The 23,604-nt window shown below is 38.7% G+C and overlaps 1 protein-coding gene across 4 annotated transcripts in view; it reads right to left on the reverse strand.

The window, feature by feature from the left end:
* Positions 1-23,604, reverse strand: part of MTHFD1L (methylenetetrahydrofolate dehydrogenase (NADP+ dependent) 1 like) — a 158,523-nt gene that overhangs the window by 113,584 nt on the left and 21,335 nt on the right. For 3 of the 4 annotated variants that reach the window (XR_008449309.1, XM_054063516.1, XM_054063517.1), the window contains 8 exons: positions 23,029-23,126; positions 18,373-18,546; positions 8,874-9,010; positions 7,584-7,630; positions 5,894-6,001; positions 5,511-5,585; positions 4,043-4,145; positions 561-637 (listed from right to left, as the gene is read on the reverse strand). Coding sequence is in view for 3 of the 4 variants with exons in the window: in XM_054063516.1 (XP_053919491.1) it covers positions 561-637; positions 4,043-4,145; positions 5,511-5,585; positions 5,894-6,001; positions 7,584-7,630; positions 8,874-9,010; positions 18,373-18,546; positions 23,029-23,126 (819 nt within the window). In the remaining variant the exon portion in view is untranslated. Of the gene's footprint in view, positions 1-560; positions 638-4,042; positions 4,146-5,510; positions 5,586-5,893; positions 6,002-7,583; positions 7,631-8,100; positions 8,203-8,873; positions 9,011-18,372; positions 18,547-23,028; positions 23,127-23,604 lie in introns of those variants that run through there. The other variant, XM_054063518.1, reaches the window with a different exon arrangement.

Genomic DNA, 23,604 nt, shown 5'->3' on the forward strand with positions numbered 1-23,604 from the left:
CCCATCAAGTGCACACATTAAAATTAAGCTCATGCTCCAAGTTCCTACAGCTTAGATCCCAAAGCTGAGATACATCACAGAGAAATGAAAACTCTGAATAAAAATCTAATGGTCATTTTCAGTCCTCACCAATGGGACCAACAACACAAGACTCACCCTTCCCTCCATTTTTTTAAACTTTATATTTAAATGCAATTTTAATTACATAAACACTTCATAAATAGTTTCAGGGACTTCAAAAAAATAAGAAAAAATATACAAATTAACCTTATGAGGGCATAAGGGCCCCTTTATGCTCATAGGATTACAATGTTGAACTCCTAACGCCATTTTTTCAAGTGCTTTCAACACATCGTGCAATACTCATTGATTTCTGTTTCTGAAACTTCACACTCAAGTTACTCACTAAGACAATCATTTTCACTGCAAAAATGCTACACAACAGCAATGGATGTTAGCATTGCAGTTCAAATAAGCATGCTGAAAGAACTGCAGACACATCTCTCAGCCTCTAAAGCAAAGTCTGTTCAGAATGAGATATATTAACTGCCTATACCTACCTGACGGACAAATCCTTTCTCTGTATTTGCTTGCCCAATTGTTATTTTGCGCAGGAATCTGTCATTTGTATCCACCACTGAAATAAGGGAAGAGCAAAAGGAAAACATGTTAACAAGAACTAGGAGATCCGGATTTTTCCAGGCATACCTGTTGTTACAGACGTAAGATTCAGCTGCTTGAACCAGACAGCAACAGTCCTGCATGTTAGCATTAGCACTGACTTGGTTTGTCCCTTCTAATAGATACCATTAGATGATAGGTTGAAATAACTCAAATACAATTTCTCTGAACAGTATTTGAAGCTAATAGATTCTTAATATGCTAGCAAACAAATTAATATTTTACTTACATAAGAAAAATCTGTCTTAGGATATACAATGGACCTCATAGCTACTTCAAATCATTTGCTTTGTCATTGACGTGTTAAGAATTGATTTTAAGACTGCATGATGTAGATTAAACTTAGTCTGTTTCTCTTTTAAAGGATAATTATGTTGTCAGATTGGTTCTTCCAGACAAGTCAGTTTCTTGCACATCAGAGTAACTAACTCCATATTCAGCTGCACAGCATCCAAAGGAAGGTTTTTTTCATCTGCCAAAATCAACCATCTGCTATTTAACACAACTTCTATTTCAGACAAATGTATTTCTAACCTGGAAACACTTTCGATATTGCAAGGGCATGTCCAATCCATTCTGTGGAATTGCTAACTTCACTAACAATCATCACAGGCCAAGTTTCCCAGTTCTGCACTGACAACAGTCAACTTCAAACATGCCTTTGTAGGAACCAAAAGGAAGGGCTGAGAATAACTGAGAAGTGCTCTTGTCTACTGAGAACTGGACAGGATGTTACTTGGGAAAAACATTAGGAGGATGTTTCTACTTGTTAGAAAACGAGACTGAACTCCAAAACCTCTCCTTCCCAGAAATCCCTACAGAATGCAAAAATAGGCTCCCTCTTTCTTCTTGGGTCTTTAGCCCTAACAAATGTTTCAGTTTGCACCAACCCTAAAAGAAAGGGTGGAAGATACTCTTGGTCAGTTCAGAATGCAGCGTAGCAATCAAGTCAGTCTTCTGGCAGATGTAGATCTGAGCCCTGTTCATTTAGAAGCAGAGAATCAAGGAGAATCAAGAAGAGAATCCAGAGAAGCTGTGAATACTGAAGGCAAGTGAAATCACCTCATTCCACTTTTCCTGCTGCTTTTGAAGATTAACAAATTTGTCTGTACAGAAAAAGACAACATAATTACCCAAGAACAAGAGGGAATTTGAATGTCAATCTTACACTACCCTGGTGTGGGGTTGTCAGTGAGTAGGGAGAAAAACAAGGTTTAAGCCACTTCCCTCTCTTCGGCATTTCTCATGGAGCTGTTGTAAATAACATATGTGCCTTCTTCCTACTACACAGTATTTAGGCCCCTGATTTCTTCAGAAATTCCATTTAAGGGATGATGCAACACAGGTTTGGTTAACTGATTTTGTTTTCTATTTATATATAGGCATACTCTAAAGTACTTCAGTACTGGCAGAAACTGCAGAACAGAGCTCAGTACATGGAAACAGTAGCCTCATACCAAGCTGTGGTACCATATGCCACTGTGAAGCCATATGGTAAGCAGATCTCTCAAGCACAAACCTACTCCTTCTCCTCCTAGGACGCTCAGTCTCATGAGCAGCCTTAGGCAGACCTAAACATCTTTCCTGCTTACCCAGGCGCTGCTGAGAGCATGAATAAGCCTTCCTGGAAGCCTGGACAGCCAGTGAGCTGCTTTTTCATCTGGCCCTTCCTAGTGGAGTCATGTAACCTGAAGATCCTTATCATGAAACCATAACTACCCCTGCAAGTCTTTCTGGTCACTGGGATACACCGTCTTTCTCACCACGGTCAGAATTCATTCTCCGAGACGATTCCACTAGCTGCACTTAGAAGCAGTAAAATAAACAATTGGTATTGCCACAATAGCAATTTTTCCTTCTCCAAATTTTTCCCTCCTCCTTACCCACTGTTAACATTTTGGGAAAGTTTAGGTTCAATCATATGTTAGGTGTAATGTACTACTTCCTTATCCTCTAGAGATATAAACAGGATCTGAATACCTGGGGAAGGGTAAGTAGGAGGAAGCTCTCCATCTTTTCAGTATGTTATACCTGTTCATGACAATGAACCTTAAAGCTTGTTACACTTCTAAGGAAACAGGTCCTGATGAAAATTAGTTTTCTAATAATACGATAGCTTTCTCTTCTGCCCTACAAACTCCTTGGTATGTAGCAAGCTTCACAGACACATGGATTGCAGAAACAATCCCAAATAAAACAAGTTATTTAAAACAATCCTAAATCCAACTTTTTTTCTAAATGTTTAAGATAAATTCAACGTATAGAGTTTTGTGGAATAGAAGTTTCACTAACATTGTTGGAGATTAATTAAATAACTCACTTGGGGTTAACAGCCGTTGAGTAATGTTGCCTCCTCCCAGTCCCATGCTGCTAAAAACGATGAGTCACATTACACTAAATATTTATATTACTCCTTCAGCCTAATACGGGTCTCTTACAGACACACTGTGTGTCTAATAAAAAACATCTTATGCCACATTTCCCACTATTATCTTGAGAAAAATATCCTACATCGGAGATGGCATGCACACAAAGGCCAAGACTTCTGAATAGATTCACCTTATTTCTCTGAGCATCACAATACATTCCATTTAATAATGATTTTGAACTAATAACTTTGATGTTTGAGAACTCTAGAAGAAAATAAAATCCAATGGAATTCAGCTTAAAACTTCATGCAGAGTTTACTTGCTTAAAAGAAGAAAAAAGAGATGTACAAAAGTGGAGGTAAACACTGACATTTAATCCAGCACTAAAACTGGAAAATGCAGAGGGGAGCTGTGCACAGGGATGTGAGAGTGGACACTAGTTTGGTTGGCATACATAGTTGAAACTGTATCATCTTTCACCTCTTCTTCCTAACTAAGCAGGCAGACAAGTCAAGACACCTTAACAATACAAAAAAGAAAAAATCCCTGACACTTACTTCGTCTCTGAGCTACCCAGACGGCTGAGCTGAGGCGGATAAGAGGCCAAAATCAAGTAGAGTAAGTACAAATAATCTAAAACCACAATAAATACAGTTAAGAAAAGAATGGATAAGATTTCTAAAATGGACAGAAAAGCCACTTCCATATGTTTCAAGTTGTATTCTCTAATGTGAGAGAGACAAGGGATTACTTAAACTGTCAGAGCAATCTATCTTCCAGAATATTAGCAAAGTTTCTACGGTTACTGCAGACATTTGACCAAGCTTAGAGCAATGTACTGCAAATTTGTTACGCACTCACATTTCCGACTTGCAAGTGGATTCTTCTTACAGTCACAGAGTAGAAAACACTTCGATTCAGGTAAAATTGAGCAAATTAGGAAACAAGTTATGATTTAATTGAAGCTGAAGTGAGGCTTTCTGACTACATACCTCTTTGCCATGTTATGGTAGATGGATCAATGTCAAGGCGTGCAAATTTGCTGATCTCCTCTTCTGTCAAAGTCCTAGGATCAGTCTTGTTTATTCCTAGCCTCTACACAAAAATAAGTCAAAGAAATGCAATGAGGTAGCTTTTTTTGCTTCAAAAGGTATAGCTGCTCTGGCTTACCACCTCCACTTTCAGCAAGCATTTTGGAAAGACCCAAACTGTTTGAAAAAATACCCAAACACATAGGAAAACACTAAATTTAACTAAAACGGGTAAATTTATATGAAGAAATGAAACTAAAAAGGAGAAATACTCATAGACCATTAAATTAACAATTTCTTCCCACCTGGAATACTGCACACAGCTCTGGAGCCCTCAGCACAGGGAAGACATGAACCTGTTGGAGTGGGTCCAAAGGAGGGCCACAAAAATCAACAGGAGGAATGAACACCTCTCCTATAAGGAAAAGCTAAGAGATCTGGGGTCGTTCAGCCTGGAGAAGAGAAGGCTATAGGGCCACTTTTTTGTGACCTTTCAGTACTTAAAGGGGGCTTATATGAAAGATGAGGAAAAACTTTTTAGCAGGGCCTGTTGCGATAGGACAAGGGGTGACAGGCTTTAAACTAAAAGACAGTAGAGTCAGACCAGATATGAAGAAAGTTTTTACAATGCAGATGGTGAAACAGTGGAACAGGTTGCCAAGAGAGGTGGTAGAAGCCCCATCCCTTGAAACTTTCAAGGTCAGGTTAGACAGTACTCAGAGAAACTTGATCTCATTGAAGATATCCCTACTTACTGCATGGAGGTTGGACTAGATGACCTTAAAAGGTCCCCTCCAAGCAAAACAATTCTCCTGGAAGCAGGAAACTAAATCTGTCCTTAAGGTTCATATTCAAGGGGCTCATATTCTCTTTCCCCTACACTAGTGGACTGTGTTATTCTCCTGCTATTTATCAGAATGGCAGTCTAAAATCAGATGTTATTCATACAAGAATTGCATAAGAAGTTCCTCTGGAAGCATTCAGAAAGCAAAATACAATGCAAAAATATACTATGCATATAAATGTACTTCTGCCCCTGGCAAACACTGTCACATTGACATCAATAAAACCCCAGAAGTATATGCTATAACAAACTTCCAAAACCAAAGAATGTGAGCTTTCAAATGTGACTTCGCTCTAATAGGAAAAGTATTTTAAGAACTCTAATATTCCAGGAAAGATATAGCATTAAAAAACATTATTTATTTCAGGAGAAAAGACTAGCAAAAAGTTGGTTATGAAAATAACAACAGACTCAGATTCTATTATGTGAAGGAGGACGCTTTTAGAAAAAAGATTGGAATTGATAAATTCGTGAGGGAGGTCTACGCAAACTTGGTCCCATACAGCAAACAATTATAAACAAGTTACATGAGAGTGCATTCTATGAAGACTTACTAGTTGAGAAGAGAGTACTTTAACAACTTACACTTAGACGGGCAAGCTGAATAGCAGAAAATCCTCTCTCACCATTAACTAAGGGCACCAGTCTATTATACAAAGCCTACAAAAAACATACAAGCAGTTAATGAAATAAAAATGTTACAACGAGGAAATATTTAAATAAAAAGCTAATGCTCTTGTTTTATTTAGACTAATTTCAGTAAAAATTTCCCAACTATATAAACTGTGGAATTCTGGTTAGCCATTTAAAAAAACAACTCTGAAAAGGCAGTAGGTTTTTGAGCAATGCCTATGATTTAACAGTCTAAATTCAATTACCAAAATGACCGTGTTTCTATATTTCACAAAAAAATATGTATTATTTTTTAAATTGGGAACACCGTGTAGATATTAGAAAATAATTCTCACCTTATCAGACTGAGTGTTCTCATGCAAGATCCTAGCATCAATAGCAGCTGCCAGCAAATTATTTGCAGCAGTTATAGCATGAATATCTCCAGTCAAATGAAGATTGAACTGAAAGATGAAAATAACAACAAAATCTTTTCATAAGAAACCACTTATCTCAATTTATTAATCTCATCTAGATTAACAGGAATAATCACTGCCATCTCCTTGAGTTTGCAGCACAGATTAGTCACCTATCAGGGCAAATCAAATATTACCAGGCTGAAAATACACTGAGCTACACAAAGAACTTGTTTTCACCTGAGTACGTAGTAAACTACCCCCAGTTTAGGCAAAAAAAAAAAAAAGCCACACACATCTTTATTCTTTACTAAGTGACCCAAGAACAAAAAGCACAGGGCTCTGGTTGCACATCATTAGTACTAATCCAGTTTACTGTCAGTATTTATTATGTGACTTGGACCTGCGGATTTCTGCTGAATCCCCCAGACCAGATTGTGCGTGCTGGCTTTAGGTGTGTATGTCAGCCTTCTGCTACCCACAGGAGAACAGTCCACAGCTGATCAAGCATGAACTTTGCTGATACAAAGTTTGTTCAATAAAGCTTTGTGGAAAACTCTGAAATGAGCAGATTAGATTAGGACTTGTGTTACGTAGGTACTGTATTTTTTGCATATCTCTGACAGAAGGAGGCAGAAGGTCAGTTTCAATTGCTCTGCAGTGCCGACTGTAGAGGGGCACCAACAGCAACCACCACAAGCACTTGAGTGCGCTCACACTCATGTGCAATAGGAGGTCAAACTGTACCTAAACGCTCAACATTAGGCTCTGCTTGGACCAGGAACACACTTTCTAGGTGGTACCTTCAACACTCTGGGCCATAAAGTGGTTTGATGAGGTCTAAATTAGCGTCTTTTGGGGTGAAACCATTATGCATTCCCTAACAAGCACTGTAAATATATGCATAAGCTTCGTCATACTATCCTTTACATGCCCCTTTGCCCAGAGAACCTGCTTGCATTTTATGCTGTGGAAAAAAATACAAAAGCCTACCATCAACTACAGCATGCTGAAGCTACACGTCTAAGCCTGCTGAGGACAAGGGAGGAAGGCTAAGGAAGGTGCTTAGCTCCAATGGCAGCAGCCAACTGAAAAGAAACACTACACACTACATTTCATCTCCAACTTGCCAAAAAAACGTGCAGATCACACAGCTTTAGCATCCTGAATGTTGAGCCTGGCAAGGGTGGACACTTCAGTCAAAGTATCACTATTATCACAGTGAGAGTATATCGAAAGCATGCACCCAGCCAGCTCCTTCAAAACTGGCACATAATTTTCAGAAGCCCTTGAAGACTAAGGATGATGCCATGTTAACAGAAATCCATTTACTTGTGGGTAAACTGCAGATTAATTTAGAGGTAAGAAAATGGTTGTTTCACTTTGCCAGTACCAGGGCCCTGGGGGCACCACCAGCCCTGACTATCCCTTCCCTCTCCCTCTGTGTTCCCACACAGCCCAGGACTCCACAACCCAGGACTCCACATCAGTCCTCAGGGCATCAGCCCCTGACCCAGCAATGCCACAGCAGGGCTAGTCTCCAGCTCTATACAGCTCTGCCCTGGCTGGCAGCCATGGGCCACCTTGGACTTTCCACCCTTCCCAGAGGGACGGGGACTTGCTGTCTCACCTCCTCCATTGGAATGACTTGAGCATATCCACCACCAGCTGCTCCACCTGCACAGGAAAGCAAATGGTCACATCAGACTCACATCAATTTTGGAAGGAAACCGACCACCCTTAAATAGACAAAGTGAAACATACAGTGTTGATGACATATTTCTCAACATTATGACTTCTATTAGGGGATCAGTGATGCACCCAAATGACCAAGACTCCCTTAGACCTTGCTCACTTGTTTCAGCAGAAAGTGAAAAGGTAATTTTTGAACTGAAAGGAAAGCCTACACATGATGGCTGGCTCAGACTTTGGCAAGATAAGGGCTACCCTCTGCTCCTGCCCAGACATAGTCATGCACATGCAGCTGCTGGCTGGAAAGACACAGCAGTCAAAAAAGCAAGCACTGCTTTTGAACAAAACTTTCAGACCTCTGCCTGAGCACTGTTTCCCCACTGCCTCCCAGGGTACAAGCAAAGGATTTTGCTGTAGCCTACGCAGAAGTTGAGTGGAGGGATTAAAGCACTCACATGCACCAGTCTTGGCTGGGAAGCACCAAGCACCAGGAGAATTCCAGCTGAAATCAAACTTGCTAACTTAACCTTCAGCAAAGCAAAGTACAGCAGATGGGGAGTGCTTGCCCAGTTAGGCACCAATCTCAGCTAAGAAATGGCAAAAAAAGAGAAGATTGCATTACTTCCTATCAGCACTGAAGACAGGCTTGAACTCTGGCTAGCTCTTACCTGGCCCTCAGGCTCTATAAGGGTTTCTAGACAAAAAGGCAGCAGTCTATGATTAGGAGGAATAACTCAAAAGAACAGAAAGAAGAGGTTCAGAACTAGCCAAATGTATGATGCAGACACAGCTGAACCATACACGTAACTGCCAACTTCCTTACCTTGGATATTTCAAATCAATACGGGTGCATTTAGGACTCTTTCTCAAGGAAGAATTCAACAGTAACATCTAGAGACATCTTTAGAGAGTCTCCAAGCAGAGGACTGGCTGGAAGTGTGTGTACCACAAACAAAACTCCTCCTGGCTAACTCATCCCCATGCCTTTCACTACGTTTGGGCTTTATCTGCTTTATTAATACATGGCAAGTACATGAACATAGATATAAACCTTTCACAGGAAGATATGTGCAAGAAATCTTTATCAATTAATTATATACTTACCAAAAAAACCAATGTGCTGCCATTCAGACAATCCACTGAGTGAGTGAAGTAATTAAAGAATTAAAAAGCAGCAGTATTTCTTTTTAATCTTAAAATGGTAACAGAATCTGCAAAAAATATGTACCTTTAACTCCAAAAGTAGGTCCTTGGGAAGGCTGTCTCAGACAAGCAAAGGAATTAATGTTAAGGTGTGCAGTAAGCGCCTGAACGAGACCAATTGTGACAGTGCTTTTCCCCTCTCCTAGGGGTGTAGGGGTTATTCTAGCAAAACAAGAAAAAAGATTAATCAAATTCTTTTCTGATGTCAGCCTGGCTAAAGATATCAGAATTTAAAGCTTTTTATTTCAATGAAGAATATTTGCACAGCAAATTTCAATAAGATTACTTTTTCTCCACACAAATACTGCCACAATGTTAGCCCCTAGCTCAAGCTGGAATGCTAATATACATGTGTCTTCTATTTAAGCAATTTACTATGATAGCAGAAACAGAGAAGATTATTTTGGCAGAAGTTCTAACAACAATATATTGAATTTAGCCATTCATATTACAGCACAAAAGTCTCACCAGTTTCATTTCAAACCATCCATCAAAACACTCCGAACATGTACTAATACCTTTCTGTAGTAATACATGAGATGTTTTATTCCCACTGCTCAAACTGTGAATTAAATAGATTATTTTAAATTAAATAACCAACACTTTTGTTTGTAGACCTCAACTATCCCTCTCCAGATTCCACATCATCATAACCCTCAACAATGACAGATCAACTGTTCCTTATAAAGAACAGGACACAAAACTCATTATACTAACTGATTATGATTTATTTTCTTGATCTTCTATGACAAGGTGTCCTGCTTAATGAGTGAGGGAGATGCTGTGGATATAGTGTACCTGGACTTTAGTGAAGCCTTTGACACCATTTCTCACAGCATTCTGCTTGAGAAACTGGCTACCACTGGCCTGGAAAGGTGCACCCTCTGCTGGGTAAAAAACTGGCTGGATGGCTGTGCCCAAAGAGTCCTAGTAAATGGAGTTAAATCCAGCTGGAGACAGGTCACAAGTGGTGATCCCCAGGACTCAGTACTGGGTCCAGTTCTTTTCAATCTCTTTATCAATGATATGGATTGAATGTACCCTTAGTAAGTCTGCAGATGACACTAAGCTAGGCAAAAGTGTCGATCTGCTGGAGGGTAGGGAGGCTCTACAGAGGGATCTGAACAGGCTGGATCGATGGGTTGAGACCAACGCGATGAGGTTCAACAAGGCCAAGTGCCAAGTCCTGCCCTTGGTACCCAACAAACCCACGCAGCGCTACAGGCTTAGGGAAGAGTGGCTGGGAAGCTGCCTGGCAGAGAAGGACCTGGGGGTGTTGGTTGACAGATCATAGAATCATAGAATCACCAGGTTGGAAAGGACCCACTGCATCATCGAGTCCAACCATTCCTAACACTCCCTTAACCCATGTCCCTCAGCACTTCATCCACCCGTTCCTTAAACGCCTCCAGGGAAGGTGACTCAACCACCTCCCTGGGCAGCCTGTTCCAGTGCCCAATGACTCCATCCCTTGGAGATATCTAAAAGACGGGCAGAGGAAGTGCTGAGGGAGATGGTTTAGTAGTGGATGGGCATGGTTGGACTCAATGATCTCAAAGATCTTTTCCAATCAAGTGATTCTATGATTTTACACCTATGTTTCGTAATATTTTTGCAGATTCAGGGATGATGAGAGACAAGTACAATCACAGTCCAACCTCACATACAAAAGCTTAAAAAACTCATGCCGCAACAACGGTATCTAGACCAAAATTGAAACCGGACAGAATTTCAGAAAGACATCCAATCTCAAATCAGAGACTCTATCCTCCACTCAAAGATTCTATTCTTATCCCCTTAATGAAGGGACAACGATGGCTGATTTTGCAAGCAGAAAAATTTACCAGCCTTCTGCGGATGAGAGACACCCCAGAGGTCCACCTTGCTTTCAAGGTCATCACATTTGACTAAGATCCGTGTTAAAAGTAGGGGGGATGTTGAGGGTTTTTTTTTCCTTTTCCTTTATCTATTTCTTCCTTAAAGCATGAACACATCTCATATCTCTAAGACGCATTCAGATGATTTATTTGAGACACAGCATTTCTCCTTCTGACTGGCAAAAGGAGAAAGCCACAGTCCTTTTTCCACTCTCACTACTCGCACACAATTCCTGCTTTTTAGCAAAGCGTACCCATATCTCTGCTTCCTTTACTACCTGTAGAGGAGTCCCTTAGCATTTAGTTAAGTATTGTTCATTTCCAAGGAAAGACAAGCACGCACACGCATCCTAGTTAAAGAAGAATCCTCATTTTGACCTTCTCAAAACTTGAGCTAAAACATTTTCCTTCCCAACTAGTAAATTTTCCAAGACATTACTATCCTCAGTTCACAATTCAAACGGCATCAGTAAAACTGTCAAATGCAAGGAGACATCTGTGTGGTTCCCTTCATATTCAGCTTAGTTCAGTTAGATCACTCACTGATAAAAGCCCTTCTTTGTCCCACAAAATGTAAACACATGAAAAATATTAACTTGTCACAAACATATCTTTTACATTATACAATCCTTGGGTTTTGGGAAAAAAAAAAAAGAAACCTTTGCTAAATGTCTGGAAAAATTTGGGCAATAGGAGGCAAGCTGCGTTAACAATTTCTGTACTGTTCTAGGAAATAATTTTCCTGTTCAGGAAAGAAATGTTTTAAGTCAACTTCCAGTGAAATCAATCGGATTTAGTACATATATAAGAGATTCCCTGAACTAAGACTCTTTGGAATCTGTATTTGGTTTAGATTTGAACTACTCTTACACGACAATGTAGTACATGGGATACTTAATTTGGGCATTTGGTTTTAGTCCCCCCATATATATATGCTTTCATAACATCATATTTGCCAACCATCAGATTCTAAAGCATCAACAATAACTTACTATCCAGATAATTTAATTATCCTGCTATCCTAGAACCAGACTCCCTTGACTTATAAAAGGGAATTCAGATTTTTAGCAAAACATCTATGCAGAGCCAACAAAAAGTGGGAGATATATAGAGCATATCCTGAGAAGAATCCATTTTATCTACTTTCAAAAGCAGTTTTGATCCCTGTCATATTTTTATCCATATTATGCCTTCCTGATTCCTTCTGATCTACTGTCGAAGCACAGAATGTTACTTCACTTCTTTCACTTTTACGTTTGCAGGTCTCAGAAGAATAGATACTTTTTAATCTCTACATTGTCAGGAAAATAAATCCTTACAGTTTTACTGTTGCTGCAATAATAGCTTCCATTTTTCTCAACACTATTTCTAGTGGACAATATGTCCCAGGATCCATACTCCTGTACAAAGATGCTTCTTTCAGGGCACCATAGCCAGGTTAACTCACTTGCACTATCAGTTTCACCCTCCTGACTGTTGTTCTAACATTGGTTGTCCTAAACCTATTCAAAACGTTTTTAGCATGGTATCTCTTTGTCCCTTGTTCTCTTACTGTCTCATTGACTTTTGTGTATTGCCCTAATCTCATTTACTTGATCCTCTGACTCCTTTGTATTACAGCCAGGTTTAAAGAACATATGAGTCATCTTGAGATATTACTGTACTCATTCAAAGATTTAACAAGACAACAACTCTTTAACCTGTTAATTATTAAAAAAAGACAAAACCACAAAATAAACAAACAAAAAAACCGCAACAAAAAGCAAACTATTCTGCTATGAAAAAGACGCCTAGAACTGTTTACTGGAAGTTACAGTAAAGGACTTCTCACAAATCCCCAAAACTCAGTGCACACAATGTCTGCACTGGTAACAGAACAATTTGTATTTGCAGTGCTTCCTGTTGGTGGCTACATGTATTTTTGAACATGAGACACACAAAGTTCACATCTGAGAAAATTCAGAGACACCATTACCAAGTTTTTTACTGAAGCACAGCTCAAAATATGGTGCAACGCTGACCTGGCATGCACAGCAGTATAGAGAGTCTTTACAACTCTTATGAAACAAGTAAAATCAAAGATGCAGCCTACCATTCAGTAAAGGAAAGACAATTGGAATTGACAAACGCATAACCAGAAGGCGTGTCAGTAGTTGCATGAAGAATAGTATCTACTTTCCCCAGAAGATACACAAAATCAATCACCACATTACTAAAATGCTCTGGTAACTCGGTACACCTATTCTAAAATGACTACATAGAATGAGCCAGAGAACATCAGGAATTTTCTATGAGAAAGATCTTCTTCCAGAGAACAAAGACAGAAACACACAACTGCATGTTGTTTAAATGGAGAGGAAGAGATCTTGCCTCTGCTGAATTTCCAGTACATTGATACTCTGCAGCAGCCACAACCCTACTGAGAACATGGTACTCTGGGAGAACCAGCCTCCACCAAAGTGGGAGTAAAAATGAAGTACAGCAAGCCTATTTTCACCAATGTACTCATACAATCACACAGTAAATGCACATCTTTGCAGACAGGATCTTGACTTCATCAAATCTGTTTGGCTTTAACAGCCTACATTTCAATGTGTTCCTTAGATGGGTTTGTTCTTTTTAATCTTCTCCACCTTCTGAAAAGCCCTGCAACCCTTAGTTTTCCTGCAACTAGAGTTACTCAGATGAATATCTAAAGGCTCAAAACATTTAAATGCAGCTGCAATGGAGGAAGAAAAATCAGCAATCGGACTTCCATAAATGGTCTACAGCATTTAGGTGGCTCCTAAGAAACCTCATCCACTGCAGCAGGTAGGAATAGGCACAAATCTCCAAGAATTCAAAACAAGGAACCTTTTCAGTCTTTTTCCACCTAACAGAATTAACAAAATGCAAGGACTCCGCAAAAAACACTGTTCAGAGAAGCCATATTGGTCTAGACAATTCATTTATCTATCCCCAACTCCTCATCTTATACAAGACACTTTGGCAGGACAGTTTTGATTCTCAGCAGCCTGGATAACCCTTAAGAGCTAAACAATTATTTAATAGTTTCAATAGTTACCAGCATCTCAGTTTTAAAATATTAGTTAAAAAAACGTGCCAAACAAAATGTATATATCTTTCCTTTTGTACCTGGCCTACTTCTCTCAGTTTTTATAAGTAAAATAATCCACAGAAGTTGTTTTGTGGACACTGAGATGTTTTTGCTGGATACACTACTGAGTCTACACTCTTGCAACTTAGGTCAGTCGCTCGCATAAGTATAAAATTACAGCTGCTAATGGCTAACTTTAGCTCAGTTGTGCAATACTGTGTTTTGACATTATGCAAATCTAGAAAAAAGAATCCTTTAAAATACAGCAAATTTTAATGGACTTCAAGACTTTCACACCCATTTGCATTCTTCTTCAAATTTCTTTAATATGTTTTCAATCTAAACACAGAAACCCCACAAACATTTTCCTCCTTAAAACTTCTTTGCCACCTACCAAGCAGCCACCAGCTCCTTGGCAAAGTAAGTTTTCCATAACATTGGAGAGCCTTCTCTCTTTATGTATATCAAAACAAAGATAAGAATATGCAGACTTTTTGTTTGTTTGTCATACATCATATTAGCTTACAGTGGAGCTGTTTCTGTGGGAAAGCTACATGAGGTCTCCGAAAGAGAAAATAAACAAACAGTGAGAGGATACACTGCACCAGCTGTAACCTCCTCACAGCTACCCCAGCCGCTGTGACTCCTGCAAGAGCTTTACTGGATATGTGACAATTCCCCTCTTTCAAATTTCTTCAAATCATCAGTGTCAGCAATTTTAAAGATTTTAATGAGTTCATCACTCCTGTGATCCACATGGAAACCTGCAAAGCCTAGCGATGTAGGGCATGGGCAACCTAGCTCCCATAAACAACAGCCTCACCGACATATATCTCCCATAAAAGATTACAACTGCGAGAAATTTATTTCTGAGCACAGAAGTGTTGCAACTGCTGTCACATCATCAAGGTGAGATTATAACAACACTGCAGTGGCAACCTCAAACTGGGACTGGAACTCCCAGATACGAAAGCAGAGTGATCACTGTGAAGCTAAAATGACTGAACAAAGCCAGGAACTGACTGAGGAATTCAAAACTACAAACTCTGAAAAGCCAGTGAAGGCCCATCCAAGGCAATCCCAAGCAGGAGCTGTGCAGCAACACTGCAAATATATGACAAACTGTCTCAGCCATGACTTTGTTTTGACCGTTAGACATTTTAGTGCATCAAAACAGTGCACTGCACTACTTCTTCCCTGTAGTCTTTTTCTGTCTACCATTTTTCTTTTCTTTTTAGCACCTTGTGGCCCAAGAAATACAGTGAACAGAAATATTATCCAATACGCCCCCATTAGAGATAAAATACAATTCCAAATCTGAAAATTCTGTCCCCAAGAAATTTACCATCACACAACTCCTGCAAGCATTAAATTAGTATTGATTTCCCCCCAACTTTTATCTTACCAAAAACGTAGTTCATCACAGAACACAATGTAAGGTGAAAAACACTGATTTTAAGTTTTCCAGCATTCAAAATCCAACACACTTCTTACTAAAAGCAACATTATATTTCATAATTTTTCCACAATCTGTTATTCCTCAGCTTGCATTTTTGAAGTGAACATGTTTCCAGAATTAACTGGGAAAAGTCACAGTACCATAGCATTAACACCAAAATGCTGGGGCACAGAGAGTCTGTAAAAAAAATTTAGATGTAGTTTCACATCGTGTTTTTGAAAGTGGTATTTACACGTCTGAATGCATGATTAAGTTACCGTGGGCACTAAACTTAGCTACTAGGTTATGGCACAAGTTTTGTTCATTTGCATGCTCTCAGCTTGCAGTGAGGAAGAATGAGAGGCAGTTTAAGTTAACATATCCTGCACCATAATTTTTCTATAACACACTAAAAGCTTGTAGACAGGCATTTGATACCCAAGAGCTAATTATTCCATGATAACTTTTGGCTTTGACCCCAAGATGTCTTAAAATGAGCCCTACAACAAGTCACACAAACACAAAAAAAGTGAGAATAAATAAAGTGAAAAGAATGCTCTCCATACAGAAGAAAATCGAAGTTATGAATAAATTAAGACTTCATCATATTTTTGGGTGACACGATCTGTTAATCAAAATGCAATTTTTCAGCATACAAAATATGTATTGGGTGAGGCATTTAGGCATAGCTGTGTGCATTCAGAAAGTACAAAGAAGACTTTTTGGTTAGTAGCAACTTTTTAAAAAGTCATAAATACAGCTATACTTAAGAGATAAAAAGGTACATTTGGTTGCATTTTGCCATTCAGAACAATAAGTTTGAGCTCTAGCACATCAGGAACAAAATCCTAGACGTCATTAAACATTTAAAGCCGACCATGGAATTACAGGCATAAATGTCACTGGCTGCATCACGGATGGAGGTTAGAAATTATGAAGCCTGCTAAAAACATACACAGTTTTCACTCCCTTCACATATGAAGTTTACCTCTTATGTAATAAATATTTCCATCAGACCAAATACTCGGAAGTATAAGCATATATCTTAAATGTTTCTTCCGAAGCACTTAAAAGTTATTCTAAGGACCTGTACTGCATCATTCTAAAAGAACTTCTAAATACGTTTGGTTATTGTGAACAAACGTGATTATCCAAATGGTAGGCTTTGGTTGACCTTGCCTTGGTAAGGAGAGAATGAAGAAGGCAACCAAAGATACTATTTCATTCCCGATTTCCACACTTGAGTGGTATTCAGTTTTCGTCATACTGAACATCTGCCTACCAGGTGGAGTTCCCCATTTTTCTTAAAATCATTTTCTGCCTCAGACACTTCAGCAAATGAGAACAGCTGAGAACACATAAAGACAAGTTTTTTATATATATATATATATATGTGTGTGTGTGTGTGTTATACGTACAATGTATCACAGTCAAACTTTGAACTCTCTCTGAAGAGAACCTTCCCACTACTGTTGCCACCCTGTTCAAGCACTCCTTGTGCAGCAGATCTGCCTTTGTACTCAGAGGAGTTACAAAGAACAGCATACTGCATGATTAAGTTTTGTAGACACCAAACCCAGCCACTTGTTTGTGAAACACAGTTCAGTCTTTAAACATCTTAAGTAAATTTAAAAAGATACAATTTTCTATTTGTTGGTAGCTTTTCATCTTGCTAGTCAAAACTTCCCAAGTCCTTCCACATGTATATAAACACTGTCTGTGTCAACAAAACAGCATTCAGACGATGTTTGAGACACCTCCCTTGAAGAAGGGAGCTAAAGTGGTATGAAGAAATGTTAAGCACTGATGCATACAATCTAACACAGCTAAAATACACCTGAATGGGGCTTTGCATCATGCTATCTTAGACCTCCAGGTATTTTCAAATAATCTCTGCTGCTGTGAGACTCTGCTGCTAGAGAAACCCGACACAGCGTGCAGCATGGCGCTCAACTGATGCAGCTGACAACGTGCGACTGAAAGTATGTGGTGGCAGCTTCCTTCAAACTCAGCCAAATGCTGAATCTGCTTTTCTAACTCAGCAAAATATTAAAAAAAAAAAAAACACTCTACTGAAGGAAACAATCTCTATTGGTTATTATTCCCTTCTCTTAAACAACTGCTTCAGTGTCCTATAGGAATATCTTTATACATTGCAGTTCTATCACATATCTTTGAAGACAGCTCTATAATTTGCCTCCCTCAGCTTCGTAACATCAGGTCTCTCAGTCTACAATGGCTCTATTTCAGGTAGTATCAGAAATCTAGGCTGTGCCCCCAAGAAGGCAAACAAGTTTGCAAAACAGTACTGCAACTGAGGAGCTGGTAGATCAAGGCAGTTAAAAACAGCTTTCTGCTTCTGATCACCCTAAACCTATGTTTTAAACCTGGTGGTTTTACTACAAAGAAGCCATGGCATAGTTTATTTCAGAATATAAATAACGCATTGCAATTTAAATATTAATGAAAACCTTCACATGTTTGTTCACAATTAGAAGTTTCCACTTAGCAAACCAGGTGAATGAAAAAGTGTTGAGTCACTGAATAAGGAAAAATCCTACAGCTCTTCAGAAGAGAAGCACAGAATTCCTGCTGAGCATAGCATTTGCTGTAATCGTGGGAACAGAGAGCAGGATAAGCCTGTCTGGAGACATGTCTACATTTCAGAGAAAAAACATGGCTTTTTCAACTTTGCAATCTGTTTTTCAATAAAAATAAGTATTTATTCTTAATATCAACAGATTAGCATGTAGCTTCTGTTAACGTTTGTTTATAAACAGCCACAATATACACAGACTTAAATATTTAAGTTAAACATTGAAAATTCTGATAAAACAGTAAGAAAAACTCCATATCCCAACAGATAACATTTGAGAAGCTTGTAACAAATTACCTTTTATAAAATATACTTTATTCAGTAATAACAATTTGGAAGAAAAGTTGTGTTCCTTCAAAAAAATTTCAAAACCTGCTTCTTTCAGAAGAGAGCAACACATAGTTGAAAACATTCAAGATTCTTATTTGTGCAGTGTATTAGAAAAATGTAAGCTGCATGTTTATATTAATATGAGTGGAAAGGGTGGACATTAACGACATTAGTGTGCATTCTTACCCAGCAACTAGAACATATTTTCCATCTGGTTGATCCTTTAACCTTTCCAGCAGGGACAAACGTACTTTGGCTTTGGTTTGGCCATAGCTCTCAATTTCATCTGTAAGCAATCCTATCTCTTTGGCAAGTACATCAACAGCTTTTGGATTCTGTGCTCGGGAAATCTCAATATCACTGGAAAAGAAAACAAATAGGAGCCAGGAGATTTCTCTCAGCTTAGGTGGTCGAGGACAGAGCACAAAACAACAGCACATACTGCAACAATGGAGTTATTGTAATTAGTTTTCCAAGTCTCTTTCACATTTTTTCAACCAAACCTAAGTATTAACTAACACTTAATATAATATCAAAAATCACATGCACTGTTTGTTAACTGTTATAATTTAATAGAGTTCTCTCATTTAATCAGACTCCAAATATTACATAATGCTTTCATATTAAGCTAGAGACGTGTCTGCTGGATTCTCAAGCATGTCCCACTGGAATGGATGTTTCTGGTTGTTTTTCTTCTCCCTCCTCCCAGTATATTTCAACACATTTACTTTACTAAAAAGCACATACATTCCTTGGCCAACCGTCACATAAACACATCAGCTAAACCTGATGCTTGTGCATGTAGCACCTTTCATCAGAGGGTACCACTAAGCAAGCTAAGCCTCGCTACTCCCTCATGAGGGCACCAAAGGAAACGAGGCATTTGAAGATCATCTCACCCGCTTCTAAAAAAACACAGCTTCCTTGCAAATGGCCAAATAGCAGTTTAATGCACAGGGCTCAGGCCAGAAGTCCAGTGAGCTTATAAACTATTTCCATCAATGACTGTAAGTGGCAGCTGAGGCAAGAGAACAAGCATGGAGCAAGCCCACATCATAAAATTGCCTTAGAAGATGTAGTGGTAGGCTGAGGGACACTATTGTATCTGCCATTCCTGATCTAGACCACCTAAGGTCTTTGGATTTAATAGTCCTGCATGGATTTTTCATTTGTGAACTTGAACTAGTCACCCCATATGTCTGCATAATTGTCTAGTGGCTGCAAGCTCCCATGGCAGTAAAGTCCAAGGCCCAGTACACAAGATATGAGGAGTTGTCTCCTTTGGCTTTGAATTACTTACATCAGCACAAAAGCAAGTTAAAAAATTACCAAGAGATTAATTACTTTCAGCCTAACCAGCCTAATTCCTTCCTGCAGTTTCAGTTGATTACAGTATTTTTAAGATAGAGTCTGGCAATGGCATCAAAGCTAATGTCCTGAGCTTTCAAATAGTCTGCAAGACTTCAAATATCCACAGATGAACACAGAACTACTGCCAGACGTCAACTCTGTGCCTGGACTTTGGCTGTTCTGAATCCACCAGCAAATCATCAGTTTGTGCCCAATTAATTGCTTGCAATCCTTTGAGGATATCCTGAACTAGGACCATTATTCAATTCCAGTTCTCAAGTATTCCACTTTTGTACCCTGCAGCAGCTAAGTGAAACCCAGAAATGATCCATCCAAACACTGACATAATCCAGTACTACAGGACAAGAAGCTACTCATTCACAGCAGTCAATGGTCTGATTGTGGACCATTTCATTGCATGCGCTAACCTGGAATCTGTTCTCCATCAAAGACATACTAAGTACATACTCTTGCATAGAAGAATATACCTTTGGCTTTCTTATGCATTACTTCAAACCAACTATCCATAAAAATATATGGAGAATACAAGATAGACTGGCTCACAAACATCACATGACAAAGAATATTTAGTTTTCATTGAGAATTCTCTATAAAAAAACAACTTGAGTCCAACAAAAATATTGGCAAGTTGATGACAGCATTGTCCCTTAAAGATGTAAGCAAGAAAAGCAACTGATGTATTCAGCAAGTATGTAGAAGTATGTAGACTGATATGACAGGAAATTAATCTACCTTTTTTACCTCCTACTAAATATACCGGTCTCTTTACTAAAAGTTAGAAGCTATTATTTTAAATCTGAAGCTAGTCTACCAATCCTCCCTGCAGCTATCTCAGCCCTTCCTAATTCTCTCATCCCTTGGGTGACAAACACATTCCTCTGAGAGTTCTGGAAGAAAAAATGAGGCTTTTCCAAACCTGCAGGTACCATTACTGGCAAAAAGTGGAAGAGACAAAACTGTTCAAGCTGTATACTTGCAATAAATTAAAAGAGAAAGAATTTCTAGATAAATAAAACACAAATACTTTTAGAAGACAAGTAACAGTTTTCACTGGTAAAACCATCGCTGTTGTCTCTTTCCCATTTGAATTTCCCTCAAGAACCTTCAAGGCAAATAGACTTTAAACTACTGAGAAACTCTTTAATGACAGAGTGCACATTGATACACACAATAAAGTGATAAAAGGCATAATTTCCCAATGAACTGACATCTATACCTTAACTACTACTGGGGCTAAATAACACATCTGAAACGTGTACATCTCATCTATTATTCCTGGTAGAAGTACTTTCTAAACCAAAGAAAATTAAAGATTTTTTTACAACTAGCATTAGAAGTCTACATTTGTAGCTAGCTCTTTTAGTTTGATAATATATTCCTTGTATCAGAAATATCAGAAATTCAATAAGTTACATTATTCAATGCTGCTGGAAATGTGCAACAGTGGCTCTTCTGAATGAATGAGAATTTTTAAGCAAGAAGTTGACTTGGTAAGTATGACTTACCATTGGCTATGGTAAGTCATAATTTACAAACTAGAGGAAAATTAAAAAGATGGGAGAAGGCTCTACATCTACAGAGCCTTGTGTACTATAATTTTTACTTCCTATTTGTAAGAAAATTTTCCTTTCCATTTCCAATGTCTTTGGAAATACTTCAATTAAGACTCATGTATCACAGAAATAAAAAAGCAGATGTTCTTAGTTTTAATACTTAAGCAACTTTCCCTCATTATCAATGACAACTCCATCTGCTTCCACACAACGGGGTGTATTATTGTAAGACTATATTATATTGTTGGATACTTTCCATCTGATGAGTTATTTCACATTTGAAAGAAAAAAAGACATAAAAGGTATAGAGTTATCAGATAAATGGAAGTCATTTTACTGCTTACATTATATGCCATTATATATGAATTATGTAAATATTTATATACTAAGAACACAATGTCATAGGGAGCATTTGGAATACTATTTTTGAGAGTTTTTTCACTATCACACTCATGACATCACATGTTTTAATCTACATTTTAACAGCATTATTTAAAGAAAGATTTTTCAGGTTTTAATTCTAGAAATGGTACACATTGGCCGAGAAAAACTTCAAACATTTCTTCCTCCTTACGCCCCAAGGTACAATAGAAAACTCATTCTTTTGGCATCTCTGTTTTAAGTTGCGATTTCATCCACTCCCATTAAACCGTTGCAAGTGACAATGAAAACTGAATCAAAGTGCTTAGAAAGGAAACCATTTTGTTACAGCTTTCCAAAAACAAAGCAGTGGGATTCCAAACTACAGAATCACAGAATAGCAGCAGTTGGCAAGGACCTCTGGAGGTCCATCTGGTTCAACCCCCCCTGCTCAAGCAGAGCCACCTAAAGCAAGTTGCCCAGGACCGTGTCCAGGTGGCTTTTGAATATCTCCAATGACGGAGACTCCATAGCCTCCCTGGGAAACCTCTGCTAGTTAATCTCACTGTGAAAAAGTATTTCCTGATGTTCAGTTAGAGTCTCCTGCGCTTCAGTTTGCGCCCACTGCCTCTGGCCCTGTTACTAGGCAGCACCGGAGAGAGACGGGCTCCCTCCTCTTTGTACTCTTGCGTTTATATACATGGTATTTATACACATTGATAAGATTCCCCTGAGCCTTCTCTTCTCCAGGCTGAGTAGTCCCAGCTTTCCCAGCCTTTTCTCCAACGTGAGGTACTCCAGTCCCTTCGTAATCTGCGTGGCCCAAAAGCCTGCTTACAAATAAGCACACGGAAATTTCAAAGCTTTCTTATATGGCAGAACCTCACCTGAGGTCACTGGTTCCTCTCTCTGTCACCCAACAAAACCAACGCACAGCAAAGCTCTGCAGCACAGCAAAGGGCTTGGCTGCTCTAAGTGTCAGAGATGTCAGCAACTACATCAAAGTGACCCGAAATCCCTGTGGCCCAGACATGGGCCTTGGGAGGTGAATGACAGAATCTGATTGAAAAGATTCCGGCTACAAGAATAAATACACTTTCTCCTTTTTACATCTACACAGAAATTTAAAAGTCTAATGCAGAAGAAAGTAATTCTACTGAGGGAAGAAAATAAACACAAGATCAAATGCCATTGAAACCACTGGACTGTAACCAGATCCATAAACACTTCCCTACATTAGGGTTTAGTAATTAGGAACTTCTTGTACTTTGTACCCCTGTTGATGTTACAACAGGAAGGCTTTGCCTCCCTCCCTTAATGAAACATTCTAGTTTTAATTCTCGATTAAATAAAGCTTGGCTCCAATACACATCATAAAAGTAAAAATGGATAGGAAATAGAAGGACACGGTCACTATGTGGCATACAACAAAAAGGCATGACACGTATCCACCTAAGCAGATTAAAAATAATTACGCATGGACTATATTTAGCTTCACTGTCACATTTAACACTTGCCCACTCAATATTTTAATTAAAAAAAAAAAAGCATTTATTACCTGGGCACCGGGGAGAGGGGCTGCAGTTTCAAGCAGTGGAGGTCCCACTTCCTATACTGCTGGGACTGGATCCATCGCTCCATGGTTTTTACCATGTTCTGTTTTTAAACAAGGAAACAGCACACACCAACTGCATCATAAATGCTCAACACTGATTTCACATGATCTCATGAGTACATTGAAATTACTTCTATTGCAAAAGCTAACAAAAAAACAAAGAAAAAATCTTTCCATTTCACAGTTTTCAGATGAAACTAAAAACTGGCACTGCACTATTACTATCCTGTTATTTGTTCACATCCCAAAAGGAGACAAGACCATTAATACACAAGAGGCAGAGAAAAATGTTCAATTAGGCACTTGGAAATTTTATTCTGGTAAAATGCAGACTGTTGTTTTTTTTTCGCCTTACATCTTAAAAGTAATCGAAGAAGATGTAAATTGATCACTGGCTGACTCATGCTGCTTCCACATAAAACAACAAACTTTTGGACCCTCTATCCATCACCACACAAAAATGTGCGTAGATATAATTAATCTTCACTGTCTTACCGGAATAAATAACATTAGTCTATT

The sequence above is a fragment of the Cuculus canorus genome, chromosome 3, assembly GCF_017976375.1.
Source record: "Cuculus canorus isolate bCucCan1 chromosome 3, bCucCan1.pri, whole genome shotgun sequence".
Classification (NCBI taxonomy): Eukaryota; Metazoa; Chordata; class Aves; order Cuculiformes; family Cuculidae; genus Cuculus; species Cuculus canorus.